Source organism: Callionymus lyra, chromosome 13 (genome assembly GCF_982586985.1).
Source record: "Callionymus lyra chromosome 13, fCalLyr1.hap1.1, whole genome shotgun sequence".
In the NCBI taxonomy this organism is placed as follows: Eukaryota; Metazoa; Chordata; class Actinopteri; order Syngnathiformes; family Callionymidae; genus Callionymus; species Callionymus lyra.
Genome location: NC_141830.1, coordinates 5,502,379 through 5,522,628, shown reverse-complemented (window position 1 = coordinate 5,522,628; position 20,250 = coordinate 5,502,379). Strand labels below are relative to the sequence as shown.

The 20,250-nt window shown below is 37.8% G+C and overlaps 2 protein-coding genes across 3 annotated transcripts; both read left to right on the top strand.

Annotated features, from left to right (window-relative positions):
* The first annotated feature begins 28 nt into the window (after positions 1–28).
* Positions 29–10,043, top strand: kpna5 (karyopherin alpha 5 (importin alpha 6)). 2 transcript variants are annotated; one of them, XM_087806509.1, is made up of 14 exons: positions 29–120; positions 1,362–1,495; positions 1,734–1,808; positions 1,953–2,052; positions 2,139–2,233; positions 2,347–2,478; positions 3,650–3,738; positions 3,830–3,929; positions 4,023–4,186; positions 5,192–5,270; positions 5,339–5,464; positions 6,099–6,226; positions 8,151–8,329; positions 8,397–10,043. In XM_087806509.1, exons 2-14 carry the CDS (start codon positions 1,367–1,369, stop codon positions 8,582–8,584), a joined length of 1,584 nt encoding a protein of 527 aa, XP_087662635.1. In that variant the 5' UTR covers positions 29–120; positions 1,362–1,366; the 3' UTR covers positions 8,585–10,043. The 2 variants fall into 2 exon arrangements, with proteins under 2 accessions (XP_087662635.1, XP_087662634.1); XM_087806508.1 differs by having other exon boundaries at positions 1,734–1,835.
* An 8,090-nt stretch (positions 10,044–18,133) lies between these two features.
* LOC148067035 (uncharacterized) lies at positions 18,134–20,018 on the top strand. The gene is made up of 4 exons (XM_087806517.1): positions 18,134–18,334; positions 18,878–19,004; positions 19,312–19,462; positions 19,639–20,018. Exons 1-4 carry the CDS (start codon positions 18,206–18,208, stop codon positions 19,814–19,816), a joined length of 585 nt encoding a protein of 194 aa, XP_087662643.1. The 5' UTR covers positions 18,134–18,205; the 3' UTR covers positions 19,817–20,018.
* The last annotated feature ends 232 nt before the right edge of the window (positions 20,019–20,250 follow it).

Sequence of the window (20,250 nt, the reverse complement as noted above, 5' to 3'; positions counted from 1 at the left end):
TGTTGTTGACGCGAAGTGTTTGATGGGAACGAATTGAACGGCCGCCATTTTGCTGTGGAAGGCAGTGGTGGGATACCTCCAGTGGGTTTGTGGTGTTTGTGCACTTTTATTCACTGTCAGGTGGGTGAAACGAGTTTGGAAAAGCGAAATGGTGACATGCGTTTTAAAAATACGTTCAATTCAACAGCAAGACAAATATTTTGAAGGCATAATTTGACCGGGCGCGGAGTTATGCTAAGCAGCTAGCTTCCATGCTAGCTAGGAGTGACACCAAAAACCTCATGTACCTTCACGAAATAAAAAGTCTGCTAGTATATAACCTTGTTAACATGGTTCTAGTGTTATTAAAAACGTGCACGCGCCTGTACTTATCTAAAACTGACATCTGCGTCGGTAGCATTCGCTTTCGTATTTTAGACTTTTGTACAAGCCTGTTTCTGGTGCAGTTACTATTAAGAGACTGAAACCTATATCCTTGTTGACCGTCTTTAGAGAAATGCAAGCGTGTTCTTAATCTCGTCCTTGCTTTTGCTTTCTTTTTTTGCATTGGTTTTGTTGTTTTTACCAGGAAGTTGAAGATGGTAAAATACGGCATGGTCAGTTTAGATTCAAACGTATGTCAAGAGAATCAGACTTTCTTGCCAAAAATGTGGGAACAAAACGGATTTATTGGAAGTGAATGTGCTGTTGCGTTCAATATACGACCAATAATCTTCATGACCTGGGTACTAACATTCATCTGGGTCTAAACAGTTAGAAGTATTTCTTAAATCTAGCGTTTACCTTATTCTCCACATTCACCTGGCTTGGATGGACAGTTGGATTCATTATGTATTATTACTTTTATTAAGGAGCCATCAAGCCGAAAGAAAGGAAAGATAAATCTAGCTTCTATATGACATATAAACGTTAAAAAAAACCTGCACACACTAAAATGGACGATAAAATAAGCTTTATCTGTAATGTGATTACATATTTTAAAATCAAGACTCCCAAGAAACATTTGTAACATATATATTATACTTAAAATATCACATATATATATTGTCTCAAGGGAAAAAAAATGTATTGCAAAAGTATTTATTATGCCTTGATTTCATACAACTAAAATGGTTGTAATAAAGTTGTTATAAAGTTGTTTTATTGTGAAATATTTCATTTTATATACACACATAAAAACACATTACTTTCCAAAATCTTTACCCTAAAAGTATAAATGATATTATCTCTTCAGAGTATTCTATTTTGACAATATTTTAATAGGGCCCCCCTGAACCAAACTGGGATATGCAATATCTTTTCTACTAACTACTTATGCATAATTTTCAGAAAATGTAAATGCCTTTTCTTGTACTTTTCAGACACAATGGCAAGTCCTGGAAGTGAGAATTTAAGAATGAAGAGCTACAAAAACAAAGCTCTTAATCCTCAGGAGATGCGCAGAAGGAGAGAAGAAGAAGGGATCCAGCTTCGCAAACAGAAAAGAGAAGAGCAGGTAAATCCCCTTAAGTCTACACATCCAAATAAAGAATTAGAATGTGTTCCCCAAATTGTTAAACAAGCAAGCCAAAAGTAAGCTTTATATTATATCCATGATTACACAATTATATATTTACCAGATTACATTTACACAAGTTATTTTGCCTCAAGTTGCTGTCTGCCCTGTAGTTTGCCAAATATTTTGTTTTCTCATTTTTCCCCATCTTTGTTAACACACATTTCTATGCCTATAGCTGTTTAAAAGAAGAAATGTATCTGTACCTTCCAATGAAGAATCTATGTTGGAATGCCCGATCCAGGATCCAGATGTGAGCTCAACTGTTCCCATTTCAGGTGTATGTGTTCCTTTTTCCCTTTTGTGGTTCACAGCCTTTTGCTTGCTCTTGGAGTTGTATAGTGTTTTTCTTTGCATTCTGAAAAAAAATGACATTTGTTGCATTTGTCAAATTTAGGACGGAGTCATAACTCCCGACATGATACAGATGATATTTTCTGAGGACCCAGATCATCAACTGATAGCCACTCAGAAATTCCGAAAATTACTCTCCAAGGGTTTGTTTTGTACTTGAAACTTCATTCATTTTGTTTCATTCACATTTTTAATGAAATAAAGTAACACTCTCTCTGTCTGTTTGCAGAACCAAACCCCCCAATTGATGAAGTAATTTCTACTTCTGGTGTTGTAACTCGATTTGTGGAGTTTCTTTCAAGAAGTGAGAACTGCACACTTCAGGTGATAATTGTTTTTCATAACAGATATAAATCGTTATCCTGGTTAAAAAAAAAAAAAATCATTTTAATAACTGAATAATGTTTTTAACTATGTAATTTGTGTACTTCCTGTAGTTTGAAGCAGCATGGGCTCTAACAAACATAGCTTCAGGCACCTTCTTACATACCAAGGTAGTTATTGAAACAGGAGCTGTTCCTATTTTCATTGAGCTGCTGAACTCGGAGTATGAGGATGTCCAAGAACAGGTGACAACTTAAATATTATATATACATATTTCTGAACCTTAATAACAGACTCTGTAATGCATTATTTATTATAGGCTGTGTGTTATTAATACATTTAATGATGCATGCATAATGCATGATCAATTCATTGATCAAAGAGAAAATCCCTCCCCTTTTGTGTGGAACCCCTGCTGTCACGGACCCCGTCTCCTTGTGGGCCTTCTTTAAGCCTTTAACTCTGGTTGATATTTCATCACTAGTGAACAAGATGAAACCCTCCTCTTGCTCGTCCGACATCCTTCCTTGTAGGCTCTTTATTAAAGTGTTTGATGTAATTGGCCCCTGGGTTACCAAAATGGTGAACCTCTCCCTTTCCACAGGAGTTTTTCTCAATGCATTTAAACATGCCATTGTGGAGCCTTTACTCAAAAAGCCAGGCTTAGACCCAACTTACCTCAGTAATTTCAGGCCTATTACTTAATTTACATTCTTGTCCAAGATCTTAGAGAAGGTGGTGTCTGAGCAGTTATCGTTGTTCCTTGATCAGAGCAACATCCATGAGAAGTTTCAGTCTGGCTTCCGCAAACATCACTCTATGGAGACAGCCTTACAGAAAGTGTCCAGTGACGACATTATTTCGGCTGATTCGGAGGACATTTACCAAAAGTAAATGCAATCTGCCATATGCCGCCCACCATGCACAGTGAGGCTGCAGCTTTGCACACAATTCCAGGAGGAATGACCACGGAGATGGCTGCTTTAAAATTCTGGTTCTTACTTTCAGAGCTATTCATGGTCAGGCTCCTCCTTACATCAGTGATCTGATCCAGCCTTACACCCCAGCTCGGGCCCTTAGGTCTGTGGATAAGAATCACTGATGGTTCCTCGCACAAGCTTCCGGACGAGAGGAGAGAAATCCTTCTCCCTGTTGCTGCTGTTGCTCCTAAGCTTTGGAACGATCTCGCTCTCCCTTTGCGCTTGATGGAGTCTCCTGCCCCCTCAAGAAATATCTTCCCCTTATTTTCTGGGACTTCTATGTTTGTCTTATGCGTCTTGGCCTTTTGAAGCATGTATTTTAGCATACATTGTTTTCGATTGTTAAAGTGCTTTGTGACCCTGGTCTAGAAAGGCACTTTACAAATGACACTTTACTTACTTAATTACTTATTGGGTGTATTCTATTGTCTTTCAGGCTGTGTGGGCACTTGGCAATATAGCTGGAGACAATGCAGAGTGCAGAGATTATGTTCTCAACTGTGGCATCCTACCGTCTCTGCAGCAGTAGGTGTCGTTTGTTTTATCCATCAATCCATCTATCCCAATGCAAATGCTTTTTCTGTCAAAAGTCTGAACTCTGTTTTTTCTCTTTAAGGCTCTTAGCAAAATCCAACCGTCTCACCACAACCCGCAATGCAGTTTGGGCACTTTCAAATCTGTGCCGGGGCAAAAACCCTCCCCCAGACTTTTCAAAGGTCTTCAAACATTTCTGCCCGCTGCATTTCTAACTGTTGCATCTTGATTATTTTTCGTCTATGGTCCATATAACTTTGTTTTCTGTTGTGCAGGTGTCTCCCTGTCTCAGTGTGCTGTCGAGACTTTTGTTCAGTAGTGATCCCGATGTACTGGCAGATGCATGTTGGGCTCTATCTTACCTCTCTGATGGTCCGAATGAAAAGATCCAGACTGTGATTGACTCGGGTGTGTGCCGCAGGCTTGTGGAACTGTTGATGTAAGTGTTTTTTAAAATGGTCTTAATCCTTTTGGTCTACAGTTGAACAGGTCTACTTTTGGACAGTTAAATGGGAACATTTTGGACAAAATAGAAACGGTTTTGGCTGTCTTGATGTATATTTAGACAAGTGAAGCTTTAAATGGCTTTATCTTATAACGACAACGATATTTGGTCCACAATATGATTCATATCTGCATTATTAAATATATTCTAAGATAAACTATATATCATGATATGTGACAAAAATACCCTTAATAGAATGTTTTATGCATTTTTTCCAAACGTCATACAATGCTTGAATGAAAAAACTGCTGGACACGTTAAAATGCATTACATTTAATAACAAGTCTTATCTAAACTAGGACAGTGATTTATGATACTGAAAACTCACAGTGCCTATACATGTAACTCGGAACAATTCTTTCTGATTCTGAACAGTGAGTAGTAAACCTTTTACATAAAAATAACATTTAACTTTTTTTAAACAAAATGGGAAAACAAAAATCCTTTGCACGTTTAAGTATGTATTCACTGTGATGGCCAATGAAGATTTGTAGTGTCGCTATTGTTGCTTTAGAGTGGGGACTTGATTTGTTTCTAGTTGTTAGTATTTAAACCTTTCTTGTTTTTACTCTTCTCCTATTGTTCCTCTACTTTGGTAACTCATCATCACTGACCACTATTTATGGCCAATTTAACATTATGTATTATGGGATTAGCAACCCGACAAATGGGACAGGAGAGATTCAGTACTGATGGAAACAACGGGGTAAATTGTGTTTGAATAAAACATTAAGATAATATTTTCAGTCAATGTATAGATTGCGATATCTGTTTTTTTATTTGTAATTCTTTCCCCCACCTCTAATTTCGGTTGTCAACTGGTCATAATCCAACCACTTCTAAACTTAACTTATCTTAACCATCTTCATTAAGGTTTAGAGTCTATTTATCGTTTGAAAATAATCTTATTCAAAGTAAAAAAAACGTTTCCCTCTTCAGGCACAGTGACTACAAGGTGGTTTCTCCCGCCCTGCGAGCTGTGGGCAACATTGTTACAGGAGACGACATCCAGACCCAGGTAAAGAGCCTTTTAGAGCATTATTCATGGTTGGCAGACATTAATTAAACCACATTTCAACAACCCAGGTGATCCTCAACTGTTCAGCACTGCCATGTTTGCTGCACTTGCTTAGCAGTCCAAAGGAATCCATCAAAAAGGAGGCTTGCTGGACAGTATCTAACATCACTGCCGGAAACCGGGCCCAGATTCAGGTAAAGCAATTACGATACAAAAACAAAGCTAGTTATTTTAGACTTAAGACTTTCTTTTATTGACATTGCACAGAAAACACAGCAGTGAGACTGGCAACGAAATTTCGTTGCTTGGGAACCGTTAAAAAACACAGCAGAGAAATGTATATATAAATATAAATATTAATAAGTTAAAAATAGTGCACTATATTATAAACAGAATAGATAAATAACATTATAAATATTGCATATAATAATGAATGTATAAAAAGTATAAATACAAATAAGTTAACAATAGTGCTAATATGTTATAAATATAATACATAATATTTTATTATAAGACTTTATGTTATTTACAAAGCCGTTATAACGCATATCATATTACATTATCCATAATCTGATTCATTACCTCATCGGTATCCATCCTTCATTCAGACAATGGCAGTCTGGAAACAGAAAATTCGTCCAACTGCTGCAAACTTGGACTTCGCAACTTTTGCGACGTTTAGCGAGTGCTCATGGGAAATGTGGTCTCCCGTCGGGCTAAACACTACCACCATAGTCCACTGGCGTCGCTCGAATTAAAATGGGATTGAGCTGCTTTAATGGAGTGTTACATGGTGAGAGTTTTCATGCTGAAATGTCTTCTATTCAGAATGTGATCGATGCCAACATCTTCCCGGTGCTGATTGAGATCCTTCAGAAGGCAGAATTCCGCACAAGGAAAGAGGCAGCATGGGCAATTACCAACGCCACATCTGGTGGCACACCTGCACAAATTAGGTGGGTATTATTTTTTTTTTTTTTAAATTAAATTTAGGTTGTTGACCAGCAGCAAAATGTCTCAAGTTGTCAACAGTATTGCTGTAAGGACAAATCTGTGGCCTTCAAGATCTTTGAGCTTTGTTTAAATAAATAGAGTGACATCCCCAGAGTACATTTAGGTTACATCGATTATCTTTCACATATAAATGAGGATAACAAAACCATAGTTCTGTTTGAGCACGTCCGAGATATCGGGTAAGATCTCAGCTTGCTTTTTGGCCTTCGAGAGCAGCATAGGAGACGTGGCTAGTTTGTTGAAAGGCAATAATGCCTTGCTTACTTACTCTGTTGACCTATATTTCTAAATCAATGTGAAATGTAATAAGAGTTTAACCTTATTCAATTAACCTAGTTAACCCAAAATTCAAATGTCACTCACCCTCATTTCGACTGGGGCACAAAACATTAAAATATCTCCATTCTGTTGGCTGCTATGTTCCACTTGTATTGAAGGACAATTGTAAGAAATAAATGTAAAAAAAAGTGTATATTTTAGGCTTGTTTCTAGTAGAGATAGACCGATATGTTTTTTTCAGTGCCGATAATAATAAGTCAACCTTCAGTGCAGAGTAAAGAAAAGTACAAAACACTGGTAACTCATTCTGCCTTTTACTGCACACGCTCAAATATAAATTACTTACTTACTTGCATGTTTGCACAGTTGCTCTTGTTACTCTGTCATACACATCAATATATTTTTCATTTATACTATTAGAATTATGTGATTGTTAAAGATAAAAAACTTTGACATAACACACACACAAACATGCCATCAGCGCGCACACACATGCTGAGACGCTAGCTGCGTATATAGATATTTTAACAGAGCGTGTGCAGCCATTTGCGCTATATTTAATATTTAAACAGCTCAACATAATTTAATGTTTTGGTAACACCTCACTTTATGAACAAAACTTTAAGAAATATAACTTACTTGAGGCTGTGTATTGCTTTGGTTGTTTTCTTGCGCCATTTTAATAAACTATTTTTTAAAAAACCTTTTAATTTCTTTAAATTAACTAGCTTAAGTTGAGCAAGACCCGCCTTCTTCCCTCTGTTAGCACCCTGTGATTGTCCAGCGCGTGTGTGTATGACTGGTTGCGCGCGCAGCAGAGTGATTTTGCAACAACAAAGACACAGGCACTCCAATCGGTGGCAGTAATCTCACTCCATAATTTCAGTTCCCCATCATAGCTGTTCCCACACTCACCTTTGAACTAGAATAGGTCAGAGTTCGACTAAATGATCTTTCATTATTTATACAAATATTTGTAATTATTTTATTTTAACGATCTTGTCATTTTCATTAACATATAAATGCAAAAAATAATTTATTTCAAAATTAATTAAAAAATAAATTGGACTCAGCTCACTCGTGGTGAGTTGTGCTATTTTTAGAACGGGCCTGCGGGTGCCTCATATGGTCCTTGCGGGCGATCTGGTGCTCGTGGGCACTGTTTTGGTGTCCCCTGTTCTAGCATAAGCTACATACATAAATCTTAGTATCGACTGTTGAGGCACTGTAAGCTTCTGTGTGTTTTCGGACAAGGACAAGTGAGCACAGTTCAATAGCATGAACATCTCCAAAAAAAACGAATAATAACCCCAACCCTTAGTCGACATGATGGTGAGTAGAAACTTAGTGAATTTTTAATTTTGGATGCACTATCACTTTAAGTCCGTGACAGGACTCAAGTTTTGGCTGGTATAATAATGCTGTTTATTTAATAGCCAAAAGAAAAAGCTGTTGTGATGAATTGTGTTATTAATGAGGCATTGCTTTTGTAGTCTCTGAGAAAGATTGAAACTTGAATTAAATAATTTTGTGGTACAATAAAGAGGTTTATGTTTCCACTAAAGCAGGTTTTTTTTTTTCCATCAGGTACCTGGTTTCACTCAATACCATTAAGCCCATGTGTGACCTGCTGACAGTCATGGACTCCAAGATTGTGCAGGTCTCTCTCAATGGTCTTGAGAACATCCTGAGACTTGGAGAGCAGGAGTCCAAACAGAATGGGACGGGCATCAACCCCTACTGTGCTCTGATTGAGGAGGCTTATGGTACAAAACAACCCTTGACCCTTCAGTGACCACTGAGGTGTACTGAATTGTGTGTTTGTGTTTTCAGGTCTGGACAAGATAGAGTTTCTACAGAGTCACGAGAACCAAGAAATCTACCAAAAGGCCTTTGATCTGATCGAGCATTACTTTGGTGTGGAAGAGGAGGATGCCAGCCTGGTGCCCCAGGTGGACCAGAATCAGGGTCAATTCATCTTCCAGCAGCAGGAAGGGCCCATGGAAGGCTTCCAACTCTGATCTTCTCCGGCTCCTCCACCACAGCCGCCTTCCCGGTGACTAACGTTGCAGCACAGATGGCAGTCTGCTGGCATGCCAGGGCTTCCAGGTACTCACCTGGTCTGTCCTGGGCCAGCTTCAATAGCTCTCTTCTTTCAGACCTTTAGCACTAGCAGTCCTTTACAACACCATCATCTCTTCAGAGACTTGTGAACAGTGACTGTGTGTTTGAGAGTTGCTGGTTCTCCTCCAACCTGATGGAAAGCCTTTTAAAATTAACAACTTGCCTATGTTTGATTTTCTTTCACTACTTTTGAGTTCTGTTGATGCCATTTGTTTTTGTCCAGCTAAAATTAGTCCATGTATCAGAATCCACATCCCTATTTGAATGTGAACTACCTCTTCACCTGTGGAAAGGAAGGATGTAGGAAGGCGACATCCTAGTGAAGAGTGTTCGTTTTGATCGTGGATGAAATAGAAACCTTGAATAAAACCAGGCTGAACACATGAAGCTTTCGGACGTCAGAGCTTCGATTCATGATTTTAAGGTTGAAAATAAGTCAGTTTATTGGAAAAAAAAGAAAGAAAAACAACAAGAAAGGGCTGTCGAGGAGCTGCTCTACTCACTCGCTGCTTTCAGCTGGGACAAACACCGACCGCTTCCTCAACTTTAGGATAACAATCTGAAAACTGTGTGGGTTGTTTTTGGATTTCTTTGCTGCTTGTACACACATTTTCAAGTTGTTTATTCCAGAAAGCAGGCGTTGAGTGAAGACTGTGCCATCTTTGTTACATGATGCAGTGCGAGCAACACTCTCAAGGCTTCTGCTTGTCTTTCTGTCGTCTCCCTGAACTACTGCGACTCGATGGTCTCGTCTTCAGCCCGATATTTGTTGTGTGACGGAAGTGGTCGACTTAATCAGAAGGTTTGTATATTATATATACTTGTAAGAAAGTATTTAAGTGGCTTGGGGAAGTTTTGCTGTTGGACGATTAACTGCTTCTCCTAGATTCATTTATTTGGAAGGAGCGTTAATTTCTGGTCTTTTTTCCCAACTTGTTGGCAGTGGCCCCGAGATGATGCTTTTCTTTCCTTCGGCTCCATCCCTGAGCTCCGGCAGATGGTCGCGCTTATTTGATTACATTAAATACAATGGAGACCCAAACAAAAAGGAATTATATTTACATAAAATGCAAAAATGTTTGTAATGGAAAATTACAGCAGCACATTCAGTTGTTTATAGTTTTGTAATATTTCTGGTTTGTACGATTGTATACTTTTTTTTTTTTTCTTCCAGGTTTTGGTAGTGTTATTGATTTTCTTCAGTTTGAGGGTTCATTTGCTGTGCTCTTCTAGAGGTCCTCTGGAACCGAGTCTGTCAGGAAGTGATGCTGGCTTTGGCTGCCCAACCCTCCGTGGGGAAGCACTCGTTCAAATGTAACAAAAACAAATAAATTGATCTGTTTGCGAGAAAATGGCGCACGTTTTGCCTCATTTACCCAAAACACGGACTTTATAATCTTAGCTAACTGACGTTAATTCAACACCTGTTTTTATTTCCAATTCTGGTTCTTTGACACGAGATCACTCGACAAGAAAGAACTTTATTTAAAAACGGAACAGTATTATGGTCCATTCACTTTTTTCTTAAAATGATTGACATTAAGTATATTATATTTTTAGAGCTACTTAATTTCAGTTCTGCCTAAAAGACTAGCAGACTTTCTCCAAGTTGCTCATTTCATTTCCAACCAGTATTATCGCTCCATACTCGTTGTCTTTCTATTATACCTTTTTAGCATTAAATAAATAGTTGTACACACATGACTGATTTGGACAGTGGGTGGCAGAAAGGTCTCAGATCATTAAATATGGCAGGTTAAAGATTTAGAATATAGAATTTTAAATAAATTGATAATTAAAAAATAATCTGGATGATGTTGACTAACATCCCCCAGAACATCACAACATTTCAATGTAGACTTTTTGAGAAATTATTTATTAAATCATGTTTTTTCAGTCCTATGATATTATCAAAGATGGCATCAGTCTAATAAAATGTTAAAAAGGAAATGTCAAAATCAATAACACTGCGTATGTGTGTGTTAAAGAAAGCTGTTGATAGATAGATGGAGATATAACCAGGATCCAATACAATAAGTTACCCTTTTGGGTTTATGCACTTGTGAAGCTGACACTAAAGGAGTCGGTGCCTCACCAACCATGACCCTCACCGCACATCACTGCTCACACTACTGCAAACAAATGCTCTGGATAACATCACTTCCTTGATTTTCTGGAACTCCTGTTGTGTTATCAGTTTTATCTTGATCTTTAAAATATATACTTTATTGAATATTGTTTTGATTGTTTAAGCGCTTTGTGACCCTGGTCTGGAAAAGCGCTACACAAATAAAAATGACTTACTTACTTACTTCCTTGCCAGAAGTACAAGCAACCCTAATGTTATTAATGCGTGGTGACCTCTGTGATTGGTTACATTTACGCAGAAAGTACCAACATCTTTTTTCATGAAAAGAAACCATTTTAGTATTAAATGGGTGAATAAATGGGTGAAATTAAACAATTTAGACCTCCTGAGGGATCAACAAAGTTTTACCTTACCTTATATAAGCGTAAGAAAAACAAAGAATATTTTTATTTAAGTAAGTAAGTAATATTTATTTATATAGCGCTTTTCCAGACCAGGGTCACAAAGCGCTTTAACAATCAAAACAATGCTCAAAAAAGTACATACTTTAAAGATCAAGATGTAGTTTTTTTTAAATATTCTATTGTATTTTTCTTGGTCTTGGCTCCTTTTTATAAGATTGAGATTAAAATCGTTTCTGGTCTTACTTTTAATTGTAAATAAAGTCTGAAACACAGACTTAATGTTGGTGTAGTAACACTGATGACCCGCCAGGTGTCAGGCGTTTTTGTTTTGATGCAGAGTGTGCATATGGCGTTTTATTTGTGTCTCTTTGTTGAGCGTGCAGTAAGACATTTGGAGCACCTTAGAATAGGTTTTGCACGCATGTAAGTGTCAACTTGGGTTTTATTTTTACTCGAGCGAAAAATAAAGTGGTTTGAGCAAACAAAAATCTATTTTACGTTCAATAAATCTCACTTTTTCGCACGCTTTTTCTGCTTCACGAGTGCTCGACTTTATCTCCCTGTCGTTGCTATGAATAATAACAAATGAAAGAAGCGTGAAAGTTTGCAGCCGAGCTGTCGCTTTCCTTCCTTTTTGAGTGACGGTCCCTTGTTCTGTGAGCCCTAACAGTCCATGTCCTTCACCAAACCTATGTTACTTTGTTGTAAAAGTTATTTCCTTCAGTTTAAAAAGTCCCTCCGCCTCAATGGAGATGTGACGTAGTTTTGCCTTCACTGCGGTTGTATTTCCGATCAGCGAAACTAAATAAACATTAAACTTTAATGGTTATAGACATCAGCTAGTCTGTGGAAAATGAAGGCAAATAAACGTTATCAACGCACTTTGTGATGGATTTCACTTTGAGAACGCATGTCCCTGGTTACACGATACAGCGTCAATAATACAATATATTGCTATATATCGTGATACTGTAGAAACAAAGATATACTTGTAGAATTGTTTGTACTTGACTCTGGTGTTACAGAATGTACAGATCGCAGCTGTAACTGCTTTCATTTGTTTTGAAAACAAAATATTTCATGCTCTTATCTACGTCCTCATCCAGACAAGAGCACACAATGTATTTCTTCATTGTTATCTTGCGCAGAGATTATACTAGTTTGTACACAGCGACTAGCTTTTCTCTTGCACCTTTAAGAGTGTTTTACGGTTAAAACAGGGGTCCCCAACCTTACCTAAGTTAAGTTGGCTCGGTTTTAACAGATTCGACCTTTGCCCTCTAATTGCCCTCTGTGGAAGACTTCCTGTATCGTTCCAGTCCCTAAAAAGATCCGACCGAGTGTGCTGAACGATTACAGACCGGTGGCACTGACTTCGCAGCTGATGAAGACACTGGAGCGGCTGGTCCTCAAACATCTCACGCCACAAGTCCAGCACGCGCAAGACCCCCTGCAGTTTGCCTACCAGCCAGCAGTTGGTGTGGAAGATGCCATCCTTCACCTCCTGCATCGGACCTACTCCCACTTGGATAAAGGAAGCGGTTCAGTGAGAATCCTGTTCCTGGACTTTTCTAGTGCCTTCAACACTATCCAACCCACTCTGCTGCAGGACAAACTGACTAAGATGCATGTGGACCCTGGTCTGGTCTCCTGGATTACGGACTATCTTACTGATCGACCACAGTATGTCAGGCTGAAGGACATCAAGTCTGACACTATGGTGTGCAGTACAGGAGCACCTCAGGGGACAGTACTGGCCCCTCTCCTCTTCACCATCTACACTTCAGACTTCTGCTACAACTCAGAGCTGAGTCTCGTCCAGAAGTATGCTGACGACACTGCCATTGTTGGATGCATCAGGGACAACAGCGAAGACGAGTACAGGAGTCTGATACGTGACTTTGTGGACTGGAGTGAGAGGAACCACTTGCAGCTGAACACCTCAAAAACCAAGGAGCTGGTCTTGGACTTCGGGAGGTCCAGGACAAAGCCACGTCCAGTGTCCATCAGAGGCGACGAGGTGGAGATAGTGGACAACTATAAGTACCTCGGTGTGTGGATGGACAGTAAACTGGTCCTGCAACACAGACCATGTGTATAAGAAGGTTCAGAGTAGACTGTACTTTCTAAGGAGGCTTCGATCATTTAACATCTGCAAGAAGCTCCTCTGCATGTTCTACCAGTCTGTGGTGGCCAGTGTCCTGTTCTATGCTGTGGTGTGTTGGGGTGGAAATGTGTCCAAGAGGAGTGTCAACAGGTTGGACAGGTTGATCAGGAGGGCTGGTTCTGTGGTTGGAATGAAGCTGGACTCACTGGTGACAGTTGCTGAGAGGATATCATTGAACAAACTACTGTCCATCATGGATGATGACAGTCATCCTCTGAACACTGTCATCAGTGAGCAGAGAAGCAGAATGAGAGCACGAATGCTCCTACCCAGGTGCAAAACAAATAGACTCAGGGACTCATTCATCCCTCGGGCTATTAAATTGTACAATTCTGAGTTCGGGGGCAGGAGTGGAGTGAAAGTATCTGGATTTTCTGTTCCATGTTAGTCTTTGTATCTTTGTCTTTGTTGTTTTTCTTTCCTTGACCTATGTCCTTTATCTTATCTTTAGACTTAGATTGTGTCATCTTGTTCTTCCTCTTTATGTTCTTCTTATTTTATTTTTTATGTATTATTTTTTATTGTTTATGAAAAATTGCTGGCTATTGGTAAAAAACAATTTCCCAAAGGAGACCTCCTGAGGGATCAATAAAGTTTTACCTTACCTTACCTTACCTTAATACATTTTTTTCACTAGTAATTAAAAATAACAAAGTCTGATATATATATCTGTATATTTATCACTGTAACAGCAGCTATGTACTACACCCTCATTTTTGAAGAAAAAACGCACGAAAGCAGCAAAAACTAAAGAAAACAATATAAGAGCCTCCGACATCCAATAAGGTAAGGTAAGGTAAGGTAAGGTAAGGTAAAACTTTATTGATCCCTCAGGAGGTCTCCTTCGGAAAATTGTTTTTTTCCAGTAGCCAGCAATTTTTCATAAACAATAAAAAATAATACATAAAAAATAAAATAAGAAAAGAACATAAGAGTAAGAACAAGATGACACAATCTAAGTCTAAAGATAAAGATAAAGAACATAGGTCAAAGAAAAACAACAAAGACAAAGGATACAAAGACTAACATGGAACAGAACAAGGGACCGTCTACAAATATTGTAGAATATTTAAAAAAATATTGTCTGGTTTTAACTAGAAAAAATGTTTTAAACGTATTTCTTTCACAAATAACTAACCTTCATACATTGTCACTCCAATCGTTAGTTTTTAACATTTTAGTGTGTTGTTTCAGTTATTTGAAGTACTTTAATGTAAGTAAGTAAGTAAGTAAGTAAGTAATATATATTTATATAGCGCTTTTCGAGACCAGGGTCACAAAGCGCTTTAACAATCAAAACAATACTCAAAACAGTACATACTTCAAAGATCAAGACAACACCGAGAACAACACAGGAGTTCGAGAAATTCAAGGAAAAGCCTGCACAAATAGAAACGTCTTAAGATGTTTCTTGAAGGAGTCAGTAGATCCATCAAGCGCAAAGAGAGAGGAAGATTGTTCCAAAGCTTAGGAGCAACAGCCTGAAAAGATTTCTCTCCTCTGGTCCTGAGCCGTGTGCGTGGAACCATAAGTAGATTCTGATCCACAGACCTCAGAGCCCGAGCTGGGGTGTAAGGCTGGATCAGATCAGTGATGTAAGGAGGAGCCTGACCATGAATAGCTCTGAAAGTAAGAACCAGAATTTTAAAGTTGATCCTGAAAGAAACTGGAAGCCAGTGAAGAGTTTTACCATTTTGTAAGAACTCCTACTAGTTACTACTCTGTTATAAGTGACATAAATGTGTTGCCCATCAATCATCCATATCATGTTACTACATTCCTTTTTAAAGAAGTCCTCTAAATTCTTTCATACAAAAATTAACATGCAATTTTTCATTGACATTTTATATACTTAACTTTGTTATTACATCTTTGATGGTCACCAAATATATGTCAGTTATGGAGTACCTTCATATCAAGTTACTACACTCATTAGTTTTTCAGATTCTTGTCTAAATTCTTTCAAATCAATATTTTCATGCAATTTTTCATAGACATTTTGTAATTACTCTGATGGTCACCAAATTAGTTTTTGAAATTCTTTTCGAAATTCCTTAAAAATCTATATTTTCAGGCCATTTTTCACAACAGCTCCAACCAAATTTAGGTCACTTGTAAAGATCATTCATATCATGTTAATAATATTTTTTTGGTCATTTCTAAAGGCAATGGCATGAAAGTCAAACCTTCTTTAATGGCTGGTTGTAAATTATAAATGAGACTGAATTGCTAACCTAAAGCTATTACAAAATGTTTATGAAATATTGCATGAAAATATATATTTTTTAGATTTCAAAGGTGAATTCGAACGATGAATGAGTGTAGTAACATAATATGGAGGTCCTTCATTAGTCAGATAATTATAGTGACTTAAAGTTAAGGAGTTATGAAGACACATCAATAGAAGTCAACCCTTTTTCACTGTTCGTCTATTGGAGGACGCTCTCTTAAACGTCGTGTCACTTGCATAGACATCCGTGTATTTAATCAGGACAATACGACGCTTGTCAATGCAGCAGGTAACTCTGGTTAGAAAGAGGTAAGATTTGTAATTCATCACCTCAGCGTTCACGAGTTAATAAGATGGAGTCTGCCACTATCAAGCCAACTTTACTGTCACAAACCTAAAAAAAACTTTAAATGTCTGCATTAAATGAACAGACCGACCTTTAGATGAACAAAAAGGTAAAATATAATCGCATGAATGTGAAAAAAAAAAGAATTACATGAACAAAAACATCTCATCATAACTCTGAATCAGCAAGAGACTATTTACAACGAAATGTGTTTGTATTTGCATCTATGCATTGTGTTGTATGCTGACGATGATGTTATGTTGTAAATGCTCTAGTAGAAGAACTCACATTTCTCCGATCCTTAAAACTCTTCACTGGCTTCCAGTTTCTTTCAGGATCATTTTAAAATTCTGGTTCTTACTTTCAGATCTATTCATGGTCAGACCTTCCATCAGTGATCTGATCCAGCCTTACACCCCAGCTCGGGCTCTGAGGTCTGTGGATCAGAATCTACTGATGGTTCCTGAACATGCTTCAGAGGAGAGAAATCCTTCCAGACTGTTGCTCCTAAGCTTTGGAACGATCTTCCTCTTTCTTTGTGTTTGATGATCTACTGACTCCTTTAAGAAACATCTGTGTTTGATGATCTACTGACTCCTTCAAGAAACATCTGTGTTTGATGATCTACTGACTCCTTTAAGAAACATCTGTGTTTGATGATCTACTGACTCCTTCAAGAAACATCTGTGTTTGATGATCTACTGACTGCTTCAAGAAACATCTGTGTTTGATGATCTACTGACTCCTTCAAGAAACATCTGTGTTTGATGATCTACTGACTCCTTCAAGAAACATCTGTGTTTGATGATCTACCGACTCCTTTAAGAAACATCTGTGTTTGATGATCTACTGACTCCTTCAAGAAACATCTGTGTTTGATGATCTACTGACTCCTTTAAGAAACATCTGTGTTTGATGATCTACTGACTCCTTTAAGAAACATCTTAAGACGTTTTTATTTGTTCAGGCTTTTCCTGTTGTGTTATCAGTTTAATCTTGATCTTTAAAGTATTTACTTTATTGAGTATTGTTTTGATTGTTTAAGCGCTTTGTGACCCTGGTCTGGAAAAGCACTATAGAAATACAAATTACTTACTTTCTGTATTTCTCTTAGCTTTTTAGACTTTTTGCTCATTTGTTTTGGCAAAATTAATATAAAACAGGGAGTTTCAATTAAGACTTTAATGTTTCAGTGATACTAGTAAACAGGTTTATTTTCTGAGTAAACTTGACACTTGAAGCAAGTGTGTTGACATTACAGATGTTATATTTAATATATTTAATAAAAATCGGATTTGTTTTCTTAATAAAACTGTCAGACAGTAATAATCAATTGAACAGACATTCTATAAATATTTTCTTGTTTCTGCGGGGGTTTGGAACCACTGGTTTACACACTGATTCACACATGGTTTCTAATTGAAAAAATACATAATTGCATCGGTACTATAAACAAATGAGACATAAACGTATAAGACACGTGAACAAAAACTACATGAACAAAAAAAAAAGACAACATAAAAAGTGAAGTGTGTCATACTCTGGATGTGTGAGACTTCAGGGCCTTGAGAACTGCCATGTTTGTGTGACCATTAACACGAGAAACAAAGTGTGAAAAAAGAAAGAGAAAGAAACACCAGGAGAAAACTAGTTCTACAGGTTCAAGAGCATGAGACAGTAGGTGAGGTAAGATGAGTAGGTCAGCACTGGGACACATAGAGTAGGTTTTAGCAGGAGACGGGGGACAAGAGATGAACCTGGGCTGAGGACATCTGCTGCTGTGATAAAGTTGAACTCATATTTACTATTTGAATGTTTTTTTCAAGGATTTATTTGTGTATTTGTGATTACACATTATTATATCATGGGTTTAATTTTCACAGTGGTCAGATAGAACATATACGCAAATAAGTTAAATAACAGTTTGTGTATCAATAACTGCATTGGATCACAAGTACAAACTGTCAATCAAATTATAAACTGAAAAACATTCTAATAAACTCTGAAATAAACTTAAAATGTCTAGTTTTTGCTGACAGGGAGATTGGATATAGGTGCAAAGGATAAGAACGTTCTTTTGGGTACATGTGGTACATTGTTTTTAGACACTGAGAAAAAACATTTTGGTCACAGCGATATCTCATGAAGAAGATTTCGACAATCCTCTTCAAAGTATTCAAAACAGCCAACGACGCGTCAGGGACTGACTTGATAAACGAGTAACCAGAGACGCAGGCTTGTGAGCGCCAGGAAGTGTTGTCATTTCTGAGACTCAACCAAGGATGGAAGGACTTGTGTTGGTGGCCGTCGCTCTGGCCCTGCTCTCGCCCTGCTACGCTGACCAGCAGCAAAACTGCAAGAAGGGTTGTCCTCAATATGAACGCAGGCCGGACATACAGCACCTGGGCAAGGTGAGTTTTAAGACAAGGTTTTTGCTGCCTTTAGCTGGAGGTGTTCTATTTTTAACATGGATTTTGGTTCAGTGCCATAAAGCTTTTATATAATCGACTTGAATAAGCAATTTGTATGATTAAGATACTTTTTTTCTTTTGGCAACAAATCTTATTGATAATGCAACAGTTATAATACAACACAGTCATATCCATGTGGCTATATTTTACTTTTTCTTTCGAATAACAAGAAAAAATCAAACCCCTTCCTTTAACCATTTCTTCTCATCTTTTCCTAAACATCTATACACATGTAAACAAACATCTATTAGTTACCCATATTTCAAGAAAAACATTTGAAGAACCAGCCGAGGTTGAGAATCAAGAGTCAATATGACTCTTTATCAAATGGGTGCTAAGGTGGCAGACAGGCAGGCGATTAAGATACATTTTAATGCCTGATTTAATGAGAGTGACGTTCCTTGAGGTATAAAGATAATACAAAACAATTTTAAGTCGAAAAATTTTTCCACATATTGTTCAAAAGAGAATTCTTGTTTACAGACTGTTGAGGTACGTTTGTATGAACCCACTGATTGGCTGAGCACCTCCATACCAGACCTGACAATTAAAGATGTGACAACAGGAAGCAATGCGCTGAAGAGTTACTGCAACAGAATGAAGGACTTAGGTAAGTAAAAGAACTAAATCTATCTGGTGACATTTGTTTACCTGTTGTTTACATTTAGGGGCTACTAATGTGCTGACGAAGGTTCATGAATGGTGTCCTTGATTTCCGAGACAACCATATGTTATGCTCTATAATATATAATAATATATATATAATTTATACTTGGCTATTTTGATAAAACCTTATCACATTTTTTTTAAATAGAGGAACTGAACTGGTTAACAGTGAATTATTTCTGACACACTGTCAGTACTGTCTCGTAAATCTCATTCAGAGACAGTGACGTCTTTACATCTCATCTCCACAGACGATGAACTGGACTGTGATAGATGGCCGGTCCAAATCGCTTTCCGAAAAGGAAAAATTTCTCTGCTCTGGCCCGTTTCACATAAGGTGGATTTGCCCGAGGCTGATGGAGTCAAGATCGAGAAGAAACCTGCTCAACTGGTGTATGCATAGTAAGTTGATTTTTCTTCTAATTTCTTCTGATGTTTATCCTTTTTTCCCTCATCCTTTTGTATTTGCATTATACAATATCCACGAACATACTGCTTGACATTTGCTGCCAAACTTTTTGAGTTTCTCTTGAACAGAAAGAATTGAATATAGATTGTAATTCTGTCTCATTCCTAAGCCCGTACACTGGATATCCCGACAAGGAAACCGGCTCAGCTAAACATACTTCGATGATGGAGGTTCTGTACGCGGCTGGGATCCACGTCAATCCCGACGACTACACTGGAGCAGCTTACGATTCATGGAACATCTGGGGGATCTATCACAATGACGTCTTGATTGTTGCTGATGAATGAGCTCAGAGAACGTAATGATTCGTGCAGGACTTTTCTTTTGTTATCTTTTTAAGATAAGAAACACTTCTGTTTTTTTTTTTTCAACTCTATTTGCACTGTATAGCACTTCATTTGATAATAATCCAAGCTTAAGCAAACACATGGATTGGTCTCTGTGGGTTTCTAAACTGTGAAATAAATAAAATGAAAATTATTTAATGGACTTCCGGTGGTGCCTCGACACAGACGACAACATAGAAGTTCAGCTCGGTCTTTAAAACTAAGATTAACGTCCTCACTAAACTGAATTAACTCGGCGAAAGAAACGAGGCAACGAGTCAACAAGACAAATTGGACAAGAATTCTAATATAACAGGAGAGATCGATGACGAGACAGGGTCGAGGCTAATAGACGAGCTAATGAGCCTCCGTAAAGAAAACATGGAAGGTCATAG

What these genes read in the sequence shown, in the direction of transcription:
- kpna5 (XM_087806508.1), top strand. Translation starts at nt 1,367, where the DNA reads ATGGCAAGTCCTGGAAGTGAGAATTTAAGAATGAAGAGCTACAAAAAC. An exon ending in GTGAGAACTGCACACTTCAG is followed by an intron (nt 2,234 to 2,346) that starts GTGATAATTGTT and finishes TACTTCCTGTAG; the next exon opens with TTTGAAGCAGCATGGGCTCT. An exon ending in ATCCTACCGTCTCTGCAGCA is followed by an intron (nt 3,739 to 3,829) that starts GTAGGTGTCGTT and finishes TTTCTCTTTAAG; the next exon opens with GCTCTTAGCAAAATCCAACC.
- LOC148067035 (XM_087806517.1), top strand. Translation starts at nt 18,206, where the DNA reads ATGGAAGGACTTGTGTTGGTGGCCGTCGCTCTGGCCCTGCTCTCGCCC. An exon ending in CAACAGAATGAAGGACTTAG is followed by an intron (nt 19,005 to 19,311) that starts GTAAGTAAAAGA and finishes TCATCTCCACAG; the next exon opens with ACGATGAACTGGACTGTGAT. An exon ending in GCTCAACTGGTGTATGCATA is followed by an intron (nt 19,463 to 19,638) that starts GTAAGTTGATTT and finishes CTCATTCCTAAG; the next exon opens with CCCGTACACTGGATATCCCG.